The sequence below is a fragment of the Chiloscyllium punctatum genome, chromosome 41 (genome assembly GCF_047496795.1).
Source record: "Chiloscyllium punctatum isolate Juve2018m chromosome 41, sChiPun1.3, whole genome shotgun sequence".
In the NCBI taxonomy this organism is placed as follows: Eukaryota; Metazoa; Chordata; class Chondrichthyes; order Orectolobiformes; family Hemiscylliidae; genus Chiloscyllium; species Chiloscyllium punctatum.
Genome location: NC_092779.1, coordinates 27,005,518 through 27,020,263, shown reverse-complemented (window position 1 = coordinate 27,020,263; position 14,746 = coordinate 27,005,518). Strand labels below are relative to the sequence as shown.

Sequence of the window (14,746 nt, the reverse complement as noted above, 5' to 3'; positions counted from 1 at the left end):
CCAAAGGCTGGAATGGAACCCGGGTTCCCTGGGTGCTGTGAGCCACCACGCTCTTGTTGACAGGAGCATATCTGGTAACTGACCAACACACTTGATTCCAAGCTTCCACCTAATCCCAACTCCCAAAACAGCTCTATGGAATTGGAAATATTCTGTATTGGACTTTTATTCCAGTCGTCATTAGATTACTTAAGTACAGAGGTAAGTGGTATGGATTATCTTACCTCGAAGGGAAGTGTTTCTGGCTGTTACATCCTGAAGTTAATCAGATGGTAACAAATCCCCAGATCTTTCCTTTGGAAAAGATGTCAGATTAGCCAGCTCAGAAAGAGCTACAGGAAATTACAGACCTTTTTATGCACTTTTAATACAGGAAAGAGTAATTTCTGCAATGTGACAAAACACCAGAATAAGGCTTTGAAGAGTACATTAAAATATTTACAGAAGTGAATGTAAAGTGGTCGTTATATCAAGCTCAAATAATGCAGTAACCCCCAGAAGGATGACTGTTTTATGATGCTATGTGAAGCTTTGGTGAGATTGCAGCCTTGAAATCTCTTCAATATATTTTATATTTTATTTTAAATTTTCAAGGATAGCACTAGCACAGGTTAGAGAAACAATTATAACTTGTTCCAGATTGACAGACACACTAGGAATATGATTTTTAAAAAAAACAATTTAAAGGAGGAGGTAAGTGTAAGGGAGAACAATATTTGAAGAGAAAGAAAATAACTTGTACTTATGCAACATATCCAAAAGCAAGTTGCAGTCAGTGAAGTGATTCTCAAATGTAGTCATTGTTATGATATTGGCAAACAATTTGCACAATGCCAGCAGCCACAAACAGCAACAATTCAAGTTTCAGATATTCATTTTTGGAATGTTAATCCTTATTTTCTCATTCATTTTCTCTTTTTCTCACCACTCCAGTACATTTTTTAAAAATCTGTCACTGCGTCATGGCTTCTCCCTTCCACCTTTTACCAATAATACTTACTGTTGATTGTCTCAACAAATCAATCTTGTGTCCAAAAACATTGATACAAGTAGGCCAGAGCTTTTGCAGGATTGGACAGGGTGGACAGCTTAGGCAAAATACCTCTGGGGCCAATTCCTGAAGTCCCACCCTTACACTGCCCACTCTCTTCACAACCCCAAAAAAGTCATCCACCAATTTCATCAGGTCCATGAAGGTGATTGTACATTGGCAACTGCAGCTGCCATCAAGCTTAACCAATGTTTTTTAATGGGATGTCCAAATGATGACTATGGGCATTACATTTTTTGGGAGAAGGTCTGAACTTATCAGAGCTCTATGGAAAAGCAAAGTTCCCTTTTGGATTGGAAAAGAAAACACCTTTGTATGAGATAATTTTAGGAGAGGTAAAATGCTCTTTGGAAAGGTCAAATTCCCTTAAATATTATTAATATTAAGCAGGATTATGTGTAAAAGAAACGCAATTATCAAACTGTCAAGGCATTTAAAACCTCCTGAGAATTGTCAAGTTGTCAAGGTATCTAAATCTTCTGGGCTTTTTTCCCAGAAGTATCTTTTTATTAAAAAACAATGTCACTGTTGGCTATTTCACTGTGTCTGTTGACCTAAGTGTGAGGCTGGCATTTGCACAGCTGATTCACAACCTTTCATTATCATAGTGGGTTGCCGGTCAGTTCGCAGTTTGACTGAAAGTTCCAAGTCGTAATCCAACCTTTGATATCAGGAATAGAAATGCTTGCTTTCATCAAGGATTTATTAATTGAAGAAACTTAACTGTAGTGAATGGGCTTTTAATAATGAGAATATTTTTGGTTAATTGTGATGCCATCAATATACATCTAGTATTTGATTTTATCTCAGCATGCATCCTGAGGACTGTCTATGGTAGATATTGTGCAAGTTATCATGGAGGATGTAAAGACAAAAGGTGCCAATAAAGAAGAATGTGGTGGGCAGTGTTGATATATGAGCCATAAAGTTTATGGGATGGGTATGAGGTCATGTATTGGCACAGAAGAGCATGAGGGGCCATTGGGTGATTGGGGGGCATGAGATGGATTGGTTGGCAAGGATGTTGTATATGGAGTCTGTTGGATGTGAGAAGTGAAGGCTAGAAGACTGTTATTGCTTTTATTCTTTTCCTTAGAGGTCCAGGAGCACTAAGACTTGGCATTTTATGGAGTCTTACAGAAACAAGGAAGCAGACCTGGCTCCCATTCGCAGCCATGAACCCACCTCAGAACAAAATAACATTCCCTCGCAAGCCTTTGGCAGAGTTAGGAAACTTTGCCATTGTCTCTCCTGACTTAGAAGCGAGAATTTGGACCAGAGTCTCTGCCACGTCGACTGCCTCTGCCCAGTGTGCAGTCAGACTGACTGAAGTTACCAAAACGTAGCATCTGGTTGTACCTCAGAACACGATGAACTCCATCGAGCTGAGAACAATAAGTACATACTGGCTTTTCGCCAGCACTTATTTTTTGTTTGGCTGGGGAAATAATTATAATTTAATGTTAAAGTTAACAATCTGTTTAATTACTTCTTGAATGGATATGATGTGACCAGGAATAGACCTCTGAGAGTAGGAGTTCAGTTTGTGGGCGATAATCTGATTTGGATGACTACAGCCACTGTCTGAGCTGTCCCTCATGTGCCTCACTTATTGAGCAAATGGCTCCATCTTCCCTGAAATGGTTGGCAGTTGTCCAGATTTACCACTGAAGGTTCAAACCTGAGACTTTACCACTTCAATTCTTGCCAGGTTTGGTTTATAATTTTTTTCAGTCAACAAGCAAATGTGTATTTAAAGGCACTAGTACGACATACTCCTAATTGGAATGTAAGAAGCCCTCTTTTTGCAAAACTGCCAGAGTTGATCACTATTGTGATCCCATTGCATAGACTAAGTTCACAATCCAGCTTGACACCTGAGTGCCTCACTGTTCTGTGTGCCATCGTTCAAAACCAAGCATGAAATTGAAACCCCATCTACTGCCTCACTAAAGGTACCAGGGCACTAAAGGAGAACAGGAGATTTTCCCCTGTTGTTTTATCTGCTTTCGCATCAATACTTACTCCTCAGCCATAACCACCGAGTCACGGTCACATTGCTGTCTGTCAGACTTTGCAGTGTTCAACTTCTGACAAAACAGCAAGTTATATTGCCATATTTACTTTGCATGTACCAATACAAATTACTTCACAGGGCTGCAGATAACATATGACCTAAAATCTTGATCAAAAGATAATTTTTACTAAGACCATGAAAGAACTTATTTCCAGCTTTGTAACATTGCCTAAGTCATTTCAAAGGGCAGTTAAGAGTCGACAGCATTGCTCTGGATCTGACTTACATGTGGATCAGACATGATGAGGATTCCAGATTTCCTTCCCTGAAGAACATTCTAATGAATCCACTTTTTACAACTAGAAAACATGAAAGCTGTCTTGGTTGCCAGTATGAAATCAAACTTTATATTCCAGATCTTTTATTTGAATTTAAATTCCACCAAACTGCTATGGGGAGATTTGAATGCATGAGCCCAAAACATTAGTCTGGGCCTCAGGTGTACCAGCCCTTTGACATTACTGCTACACCATCACTTCCCTCAGTATGTGAATAAGAGCATGGGCAGCAGTTTTGAGCATTCCAGCATTTCTGGAAGGTAAAATGTAGGAGGCCAGCAAGGAATGCTCTGAAATAATGAAATGCAGAGGTTACAAAATACATACGAGGGCTTTAGCGGCAGATGAGCTGAGACACTAGTAGAGGAAGTTATGCATTATTGTGGAGGTAGTCTTAATGATTATACAGACACTTGTCAGAAACACATTGAAATCAACAGACACCAAAGTTGCACACTGTCTGATTCAGCTTTGAGAGGTATAGAGTCAATGTCTAGGCAGTCTGTAGTGGAAACTGAAGCAGATGCAGCATTGTTTTGGTGTTTCTAAATTAATTGGAAGAAATTTCTGCTCATCTGATACTGGATTTCAGCCAGGCAATCTTGTCACTTAAAGACCATAGAGATATGGTAAGGTGTTGGAAAGTAAAGTGATCTGGGATAATGTCACCAAGGTGGTGTAGCAAGTAAACGAGAAATAAGAAGAGACCAAGAAAGGATTCTTCAGACGCATCAAAAGTTAACAGAGTGGGCAACACTGCTGCTGATTGTCTGGCTATAATTAGCTAGACAAGTGTGGAATCAGACCACCCCCACATTACCGTACAACAGATAGAAGCACTGGAGGACCATTGGATGGTCATCTGTGTCAGAGGCTGTAGACGGGTCAAGAAGGATGAGAAGAATGGAATATCATTACCACAGTCACTGATAAGAGATGTTTTGGTAATGTTGCAGAGATGGAAATCTGATCTGAGGGTTTAAAAAAAAATTCTGGGCAAACATTACATAGATTTAGGAATCAATAGGTTTTTGGAGAGGAGGAAACCACAAGAACAGAGGGATCCAGCACTAGTTTTGCTTTGAGGTGGGGCACAATTAAAGTGAGGTTAAGGTTAGTGTTAACAGGCCATACCTGAGTAAAGAGAACCATTAAACAAAATCAGTCAACCTAGGGAACGTGAAAGGAAGTTCAAGGTTCAGCAGTTTAGTAGGAAAAGGTCACATGAAATTCTTGAGAACAAGGTTGTCTCAGGGAGGACAGAAGGGGAAATCTGAGAAAAATGGGACAAAGACACAAGTTCAGGACCAAGGCAGTGGGGAACCATAGAGGAAGCTTGACCCAGTGGGATGGGGAAGTGGGAGAGACAGCTAGTGAGAGAGTCTCAATCTTAGTGGCATAGGAGCCCTCAAACCCCTCGCCCCTCTTGTTGGGCAGCTATGCAAACTGCACTTCAAAGGTATTACATTGAGTGGTAAAGTGCTTCGGGATGTCCTGAAATATGAAGGTACTGCCAAAATGAAAGATGATCTTTGAGGCCAGATTGTTATACTTTGGAATGCTAGAAAGGGGATGGGGGAATGGCAGAAGACATGGGTGGAGGGATGGGCGGGCAGTGTACGAGAGAGAGAGTAAAATAGCAGAGGTAGTCATTGGAGGTCTCTGTTGGGAGAGCAGGGCAGATAAGACTGGACGGCTCAGAAGGGAGATCAAAGGACTTACAGAAAACTTACAGGTGTGGGGTGGAGATGGATGGTGGTTGGAAGTCCAGGGTTAATTGTAAACCTGATAGAGAGGCCTTGTATGGACATCAGAAGGCTTGAGGTGAAGCAGAGGCCATGGTAGGGTGTCATCAGAAACTTCCAGAAGTGAATTGATGATTTGGTACATTGGGGCTGTGGGGGTAAGATTAGAGACCTCAGGGAGGAAATTGGTTGGCAGGGGTCAAAAGAGATGTGTCACAGGGGTAAGGGGTGGGGTTGGTTGCCCAGTTACAATGGGCTAGTAAGGCAGAGTTACTGCAGCCAGAAAGTTCAAAGGCACTTATCTCTTGAATATACCAGTGCTAGCCTCCTTTCTGCTGACAGGATTTCTTAAGGCCTGGGAATTCCAACTTTGAGTTAACTTTGAGATGGTGAATAACCTTGAGGTACACAGGCTTATTATAGTGTTTAAATTGCCTAGCTGCCTTATAGAAGAGGGTTAGCTGGTTGCCCGGTCTCCATTCAGGTACCATTAAAACCTGGATTGGTTGGGGTCAGATTCAGACTTTTATTCCAAACTTCCCAAACCCGCCTGCTTTGTGGGGCTAAGATTATATTCATTCTTTTAATAACACATTAATTAAAGAAATGCTGTAGTTCTCGCGAGTTATCTGACCAGCTGGAGCTTTTGGATAGCCTAGTTAGTTTGTGATGCAAACTGGCTGTCCCACCTTCTCAACTGTACCCACAGCATAGTGACCCTCAGGTTAAACTCACCACCTTGAATGAGACAATGATCCTCATCCTATGGTGACTATTTTCCTACCACTCCACGTATTTGAAAGACCCGTAGGGGCAGCATGGTGGCTCATTGGTTAGGACTGCTGCCTCACAGTATCAGAGATCTGGGTTCGATTCCAGCCTCAGCTGACCATACCTGTAGAGTTTGCACATTCACCCCGTGTTGCGTGGTTTTCCTCTGGGTGCTCTGATTTCCTCCCATGGTCCAAAGGTGTGCAGATTAGGTGTTGGTCATAGGAAAATGCAGGGTTACAGGATGAGGATGGATCTGGGTGAGATGCTCTTCGGAGGGTCAGTGTGGACTCAACTGGCTGAATGGCCTGCTTCCACACTGTAGGGATTCTAAGACTAATGGAGGTGGTGCCATGGTCAGTACTATTGCCTCACAGTGCATCACAGGCACCTGGGTACGATTCCAACCTTGAGCAACTCTCGGTTTGGAGTTTGCACATTCTCTCAGTGTCTGCATGGATTTCTTGCCACAGTCCAAAGATGTGCAGGTTACATGGTCTGGCCCAGGGACCTGCACATTAGGTGGGTTAGCCATGGTAAGTACCTCATGTAAGGTTACAGGAATGGAATGCCATTCAGAGGGTTAATGCAGACGTAATGGGCTGAATGGGGTCTTTCTGCATTGTAGGGATTCTAACATTTTAATTTTAGTTTGACTTATTGATTACGAAGAAGGGAAATAAATACAACATTCCCTCGCGAAAATGTTGGGGGGACTATATAGAACCATGTCTTGGGAGTTAAATGTTGAGTGTTTTATAGTGCAGGTATTATACTGAATTCCTTGAGCTCAGCAATACCAATGTGAGGAAAGTTAGCAGAACAAAAGGAAATGAGTTGGTCTTTCATCCTCTCACATTCTTCACTAGTCAGTTAGATCACAGCTGATCAGCACCTCAACTCTACTTTCCCATCTTTGCTCCACATCCCTCAGCAACAAAGAAATATCAATCTCAGATCTTAAAGCCTCCAAATTGCCTCATAACTCACAGCCTTTTGTGGAAACCAAGTAAAGCTTTCCTTGTGCAAAAACATTTCATTTTGAAATAGATTTCAAAATGTTTTACATTTACTCTCAGTTCCCCCACTCTAATCTCGCATATCCTATTGTCATTTTTAAACACAATGTTCAGATCGCCCCTCGCTGATTTGTCAGCCTTCGTACCTTATCATATCGAGTTTGCTTCCTCTGTACAAGTTCCTTGTCTTCTGTGGTGAAATATCCAGACTGTAGAAGATTGTCCAGGATGCACTCAATGTTCTTAATTTCATTCACCAACTGAACCCGATGTTCTGTGAGGAGTTTAAGGTAAGAGGCAACCTGATGTTTACAGGCCGCTGTCTCATCCATAGTAAATACTGATGTTTCTTTTTCTTCTGTTATTTTTGGAGATATCTTCCCATACTCTTAAAGAGCTGTTGTTTTAAATGGTCCTGACGTAGTGAATCCTCAAACTAAACTTCCCCGAAAGAAAAAAAAACCCTGCACACCTCATGTTCAATCTGGGACTTCCTCAATTGGTTGACTCACTTCCGATACAATGTTACCACTCTGTTCAGTAACCTTCTGTATAAGGAAGTTAAGCATTCAATCTATGCTGGTTCTTGGCTGGAATGTTGCACTGTCAGAGATGCCACCTTTTAGATGCATTATTAAACCAGGGCCCTGTTTGCTCTTCCAGCTGAAACATTACCTGTAGTAGTTCAGAGGCAACTCAGTCACCAGCAATATAAGAAGCACACCAAAGGGCATGCTGACCACTAGTCATATTGGTAATCTTTGTTGAAGGATCAATATTGACCCAGAACTAGAACTCTGCTCATCATAATTTGAGGTACCTTGTTGTCAAATTGGTTGTTGTACTGAATGCTATTCCAACTGTGGCAGCACCTGTTTTCAAAGTTGTGCCATGGGATCTTTTCGTGAGAGGCAGACAGGATTTAGGTTTAATGTCTATTTGAAAAGGTAGCACCTCTGGCAGTGCAGCACATCCTCAGTACTGTTTAAATGTCTAGATTAAGTATTCATATCATCATTGGAAAGACACATGCTGGATGAAATTGAATGCAGAGAGATAGGAAATAATATATTTCACTGGAAAGGAGAGTATCATTATGAACTGTACAGTTCTAAAGGACTGCAAAGACAAAAAGACCTTGGGGTATTTGCGAACAAATTACTAAAGGTAGCAGGATGGTTGTGAAAATGGTCAAAGTGGGTGACGGGACAGAGTCTCTATACTGGTTCAACAACTACATCCAATTCTGGCCGCCATGATTTAGAAAATGATGTGAAAACTTTACAGAGGGTACAAAAGACATGTAACAGAATAATTTCAGCAATGGCAGAGTTCAGTTACTTATTGGGATTATTGGAAGCTGAGGCTGTTCCTAAAGAGAAGATTGAGAGGAGTTTTGTATTTAAGATCATGTGGAGATAGGAAGGAGTAGATAGGGAGAAATTATAGGGAACAAAAAGAAAATGCAGAGGACACTGGTTTAAAATGGATGGCACAGCCTCAGGTGACTGTGTGGAGTTTGTACATTCTCCCTGTGTCTGCATGGGTTTCCTCCTGCTGCTCTGGTTTCCTCCCATAATGATAGGCAGGTTAGATCATAACACCATAGGAACAGAAATTAGTCCATTCAGCCCATTCAGTATGCTCTGCCATTCGATCAAGGCTGATAGGTTTTTTTAACCCCATTTTCTCACTTTCTCCCTGTAACCTTTGATCCCCTTGGCAATCAAGAACATATCTATCTCTGTCTTAAATATACTCAATGACCTGGCCTCCACAGTCTTCTGTGGGAATGAATTCCACTGATTCACAATGCTCTGGCTAAAGAAGTTTCTCTTTATCACCGTTCTATCCCTTTACTCTAAGGCTGTGCCCTCGCGTCCTCAGGTGGATTGGTTATGCTAAATTGCCCAAAGTTTCCAGGGATGTGTAGGTTAGGTGGATTAGACATGGGAAATGCAGTGTTATGGGGACAGTGTAGGAGATAGATTTGATTGGGATGCTCTTTGGATCATTGGTGCAGACTCAATGGGCTGAATTGCCTGTTCTGTACTGTAGGGATTCTACGATTCTATGAATGAATCAAAGGTGACATGAGTGAAACCTTCATTTACACAGCACAGTTTGGGGTTATTACGGAGATAAAATTCAACTATGACACTTGATAATCACCTGAAAAGATAAACATTTTAAACCATTCCATTATTTTGAGTCACTAGAGTAGGACTTGAACTGACAATCTTTTCACTGAGGAGCAGTCCTACCACTGAGCTAAGACAACATTTTGTTGGAAGTTAAAATATGAAATTTATACAATATTGTATGGACTCAATGGATTGAATGGATCCCTTCTGTGTCATTATAATTCTACAACAGCATAAAGTTCTCTTTTTTAGCAGGAAGGAACAACTAATTCAAATGGATGCCGTGTTGAGAATAAAAATGACAAAACTTCATTCATTAAATTGGGGCTGAATGTCTTTGCCTCTTTTGGAATACTTATATTTTAAAGTAGTAAGCAGGCCCAGCCATCCTGTGCAGTTTTGGCCTCCTAGTCTGAGGAAGGATATTTGTGCTATTGAGGGAGTTCAGTGAAAGTTCACCAGACTGATTCCCAGGATGGCAGGACTGACATATGAAGAAAGACTGGATTAACTGGGCTTGTACTCAATGGAATTTAGAAGTTTGGGGAAGGGATCTCATAGAAACATAAGAAGTCCTGATGGGACTGGACAGGCTAGATGTGGGAAGAATGTTTCTGATGTTGGGAAAGTCCAGAACTAGGAGTCACAGTCTAAGAATAAGTTAAGACTAAGGGGTAAACCATTCAGGATTGAGATGATGAAGAATTTCTTCACTCAGAGAGTTGTGAACCTGTGGAATTCTCTCCCACAGAAAGCTGTTGGGGCCGGTTCGTTAGATATATTCAAGAGGGAGCTGGACATGGCCATTGAGACCAACGGATTCAAGGGGTATGGGGAGAGGGCAGGAATGGGTCTCTGATATTAGTGGGCGACACGGTGGCACAGTGGTTAGTACTGCTGCCTCACAGCGCCAGAGACCCGGGTTCAATTCCTGCCTCAGGCGACTGACTGTGTGGAGTTTGCATATTCTTCCCGTGTCTGCGTGGGTTTCCTCCCACAGTCCAAAAATGTGCAGGTTAGGTGAATTGGCCATGCCCGTAGTGTTAGATGCACGGGTAAATGTAGGGGAATGGGTCTGGGTGGGTGCGCTTCAGTGGATCGGTGTGGACTTGTTGGGCCAAAGGGCCTGTTTCCACACTGTAAGTAATCTAATCGAATTGCATGATCAGCCATGATCGTATTGAGTGGTGGTGCAGGTTCAAAGGGCCGAATGGCCTACTCCTGCACCTATTTTCTGTTTCTTTGTGATTCTTGTACCTTGTACTTGCTGGTGGGGCCTTTGCCTAAACCAGATAAGCCTACTGCCAGGAAGAGGGTTAGAATGCGTTCAACTGATGTTTCCTTTACCCTAATCTCTCAGAGGGCTAATGCCTCAGTTCATGAAGACTTCTGGCTTCTTTCAAGCAGTTTTTGGATAAGTCACAGGAGTCAAAGCCACAGAATTATAGCCTGAAACAACATAACATGATTTTAAATTATTCTTAATTGTTTACATGTGTTTAATTTCCTTCCATTGGTCTCTTCCCCACCCTCTCATCAGTCATGGTCCTAGGGTTGCAAATCCCGCTCTCCTCCTTTGGAAGCTAGATGCTGGAAAGCTTTCTGGGCAGTTCACAAACAGGCACAATCTTGGAGTACTTGCAAGGATTACAAGCCAGAGAATGTCCATACAGGTAGTTCTCCTATACGCTGTAATTGTGTTCCAGCGAAACCTTGCTTAATGGAAAATTGCTTCATATAAGTAATAGGTAAAAGTGCGGACCAGCAAAAGAAATCACTCATAATCTCTCAAACATCATTCAAAGGTCTAACACAAAGTATAGCACAGCCTGAATGAAGGTATAAATCATATTTATCAACAAAAGTACATTTAACACAGTACATTTAAAAAAAAGTTGTTAATGCAGGGACAGAGGATCATAATAGTGCGTAACGTAGATGCCCTCATTCCCGTTAAGCAAGTTATATCACATTTTCTCTCCTTACTCTCAGAACACTTTATAACACTTAGCTTCTCTTCCAGTGTTATAGCCTTTCTTCTGTGTTCGCCACCTACAATTTTATCACCAGGATGCTTCTTGCTGACATTCTTGTCAGTCCACCCCTCCATTTTTTCAGAAAAAAGGGATAATCTAGGGGCAGTATACCTTTCACAGAAAGCTGCTCAATGTATCACTCTCAGAAAGCTGCTCCCTGTACAGTACCTCTCACAGGACACTGCTGTTAGTAACTGACATTGGCGCATGCGCAGAATGGCACAGAGGCCAGCCCGGACATCGACACACGCACAGAACGAAGCTTGCAAAACGATCATCGCTGGAATCGCGCTATTGTGAACTGAAGTGAGTGTTCTTGAAAATACTGTTTGTTAATCCCTCAGCGACATTGCGCTGCCAGAACACGCGTTACCTGAGAATTACCTGTATTTGCAAAAATGATCTAGTGACCAGACGGCAAAGGAGAATGGTTTGATGATGATAATGGACTGATTACAGAAAACATCCGGTCAATGAGGTGTTGTTCGTATGCTTGAGCTAATAAGGCTAAACAATTTAATATATTGTTCAAATACTTTAAATCTGTGCCTTAATATTTCTGTAATTACATTAATGTGACAAGGGCTTCATTAAAAATGGCATAAGGAATTAAATATTTAATAGAGTAGGGGCAGTCATTTGGTTGGAGAACTTCCAAGTCTGGAAAAAAATACATTTTGTCAAAGTTTTTCAAATTGCACTCAACAAGTCAATTTTCAAGAATACTAATTTAAGAGGAAAACCAACATTTATACCGTGTGAGAAAAGAGTATTGATTGGTTGGCAAATTAATTCCGGGAGAGGCATTGTCATGCACCACCTAATGATGTTTGACAGTCAACTGTTAATCTTTGTATAAATTTAAAATCAGACAGGCTAACGCTAATGTTTTTAAGCAGTGACTTGAGAAATTAATTGGCAAATCGCTGTCACATATTTTGTTAAGTTATTCTGTATCAACTTAACTTTTTATTTGTTACAAACTTAAGGCAGCCCAACAAGTTTATTTTATTATCCACCAGTAAGTCATAGCAAAAATAACCATAAATAAATATAAACATTTAGCTGCTGGCCACTGTTTGACTGATGGAAATTCCAGCTTGACCCAGCTTCATTATAAATTGCTTTAATGCGTGGTGAAGAAACAGCAATGATAGATGTCATGCTTACATTCAAATCTTCACACAAAAACTTTCATGTTAGTGTCAGCAGTTACAGGTTGCTCATGTGCGATGAGTCACAAAGGCACTTTCAATATTTCTTGAACAGCAGTAGAAAATGCCATGGTTTCAGTTCCTCAGATTGTTCCAATCACTGCAACCCTCATAGAAGACAATTGGCAGGTTTTCTCTTTGTGTTGTATAGGTAGTGTTACGACTGTTGAACCTTCTACAGCTTCACGGTTTACGATTAACCACAAGGGAAATGTCACTCACAGCAAAATCCTTTGTTCTTCAGCGAGCCTCTTAGCTCCTTCAGCAGAGATATTATTACCATTCAGGCTGATTAGGAAAGAATTTGAACAAGTTAACACCTGTCAAAGCAATCCACAAAACTAAGTCATAGGCCCAGATGTGCACTGTTACAGAGAAAGGCAAAAGTAGTAGAAGAGATCAGAAGTCGGAAGTCTTACCCCTGAACCTGAAATTTCCCATGTTCACATGGGTGGGATGAGGGTGTGGGCTATGTTTCAGGTATGTATGGTTTGTGGAGGAAACTGCCAATTTAAATGATCAACATCCTTCACTCAAATTGTATTTTCAGATCCCTGCTCATAAATATGCAGCACGAAAGGAGACCCTTCGGTCCAACTCGTCCATGCCCACCTAATGTCCTAAATTAATCTAATCCCATTTGCCAGCATTTGGCCCATATCCCTCTAAACTCTCTATATTCATATAACCATCCAGATGCCTTTTAAATGTTGTAATTGTACCAGCTGCCACCACTTCCTCTGGCTATTCATTCCATATATGCACCCCTCTGCACAAAAGTGATAAATGAAGGGGAAAAAGGTGGGGTAATAAACACTAACTTGGCATAAGAGGAATGAGGAACCATAAGAAGAATGTAAGGAGAGAGAGGGGCCTAGACTTCTACAGTGGATTTAAGGAGCCAATGAAAATGGTAGACAACTTTAGGGGCCGGAGCTGATGTGGAGTGAGGAAAAGTGAAAAGGGGTAAGGAATGGTGTAATGTTTTAGGTTTCATATTTTAATTTTAATTTTTGGATTGTGAAGCTCTGAGTAAGGTTTTCTTCAAACCTGACTTGGCAATAGCACCCTCTTCCTGGGCTGCCAGGCCTGATGTCCTATCCAGTTTCTCAAACAGAATACAAATGGAGAGTGTGGGCATCCCTTTTTAAAAGATTGGGTCCTTGGAGCTGGGACTTTTCTCAAGGTGTAGGTCATTAATAAATGATCAGGAGAAGCAAAAGTTCCAACATGGATCTCTGGGAAATTCCACTACAGACTTTACTACAGCCCAAAGCAAATCCATTGACTGCTACTCTCTCTTTCCTGTTTCTCATGTTGCTACTGTCCTTTTAATCCCATGAGATATAACTTTGCTCACAAGTGTATTGTATGGTGCTGTATCACATAGCTTTTTGACATTTATGTACTTCATATCGACAGCATTGCTCTGATCAACCTTCTCAGTCATCTCTTCCAAAAACCCCAGCAAGTTACTGAAGTGTAATTTTCCCTTATGGAGATCCATGCCCGTTTTCCTTAATTATTTGTCCATGTGGCTCACATTTATCCATGTGGAAGTTAATTTTTTTCCCACATCATTGTTTCTAGACATTTCCCCACCATGGAACTTAAACTGATTGGCATATATTCATTCATGGCATCACCCTTGTAATCAAAGGATAAGGGAAAAATTATTGCCAGTGTCCCTGCAATTTCTACACTCACTTCCCTCAATATCCTTGGACGCATCTCAATCGATCCCATTGCCTTGTTAAGTTTAGACAACCTATCCAATACCTCTCCCTTATCAATTATGAACCATGCTCAATGACTGAATGACTCCTCATTCTCCAAAGTCAGTGTTGTACCTTCCTTAGTAAAGGCAGGTGCAAAGTGTTAATAGAAGACATCAGCTATGCCACCTGTCTCCATGGATGGTAACCTTGTAGAGCGAAATGTTGAGTTGCAGTACAATCGTGAAAACTGATGCTCAATCCTAAAGCTGAATCACTCGCAATAATGTGTTGTCAGAGCAGCAAGTAGCTTTAGCCATCTTGTGATTACAGCAAATTAAAGCATTTTTACACAGAGGCCTCAGTAGGGACTGGATCTGTGAGCTGGGAGGGCAATGAGGGTTGGGGGAAATTGTCATGGGTGGGAAACTCCAGAATTCTGAACTTCCCCCACAAGCTTGATACACCACAATGTAGCTGTTACTCTCCAACAGTTCCTGCTGAGAATTTAGCCTGATTGGCTTGGCTCCTTGTTGGGCAAAAAAGGGAAGCTGCAGGAGCAGCAACGGCTACACAGTTACATTGGTGGGGGGAGGGGGGATCCAAATCTTGATGCTGGGAGGTGGTTTAGGATGGAGAGGATCCAATGATGAGAGGTTGTGGTGATCTAGTAGCGGTGAAGACAGTAGGCTGGGA

The 14,746-nt window shown here is 41.5% G+C and overlaps 2 protein-coding genes and 1 long non-coding RNA gene across 5 annotated transcripts in view; 1 reads left to right on the top strand and 2 right to left on the bottom strand.

The window, feature by feature from the left end:
• The window catches only part of LOC140465126 (nucleotide-binding oligomerization domain-containing protein 1-like), a 41,764-nt gene extending 34,491 nt beyond the window's left edge, over positions 1 to 7,273 (bottom strand). Inside the window, exon 1 of the mRNA XM_072560991.1 lies at positions 7,088 to 7,273. Within this exon, the coding sequence (XP_072417092.1) occupies positions 7,088 to 7,273 (186 nt within the window). The remainder of the gene's footprint in view (positions 1 to 7,087) is intronic.
• Positions 7,274 to 10,919: 3,646 nt separating this feature from the next.
• nod1 (nucleotide-binding oligomerization domain containing 1) overlaps positions 10,920 to 14,746 on the bottom strand; it is a 58,406-nt gene continuing 54,579 nt past the window's right edge. For both annotated transcript variants that reach the window (XM_072560609.1, XM_072560610.1), the window contains exon 12: positions 10,920 to 12,623. In XM_072560609.1, coding sequence (XP_072416710.1) covers positions 12,554 to 12,623 — 70 coding nt within the window. In that variant the 3' untranslated portion in view covers positions 10,920 to 12,553. The remainder of the gene's footprint in view (positions 12,624 to 14,746) is intronic.
• The window catches only part of LOC140464947 (uncharacterized), a 138,644-nt gene continuing 135,250 nt past the window's right edge, over positions 11,353 to 14,746 (top strand). For both annotated transcript variants that reach the window (XR_011955032.1, XR_011955033.1), the window contains exon 1: positions 11,353 to 11,427. This is a non-coding gene — a long non-coding RNA (uncharacterized lncRNA). The remainder of the gene's footprint in view (positions 11,428 to 14,746) is intronic.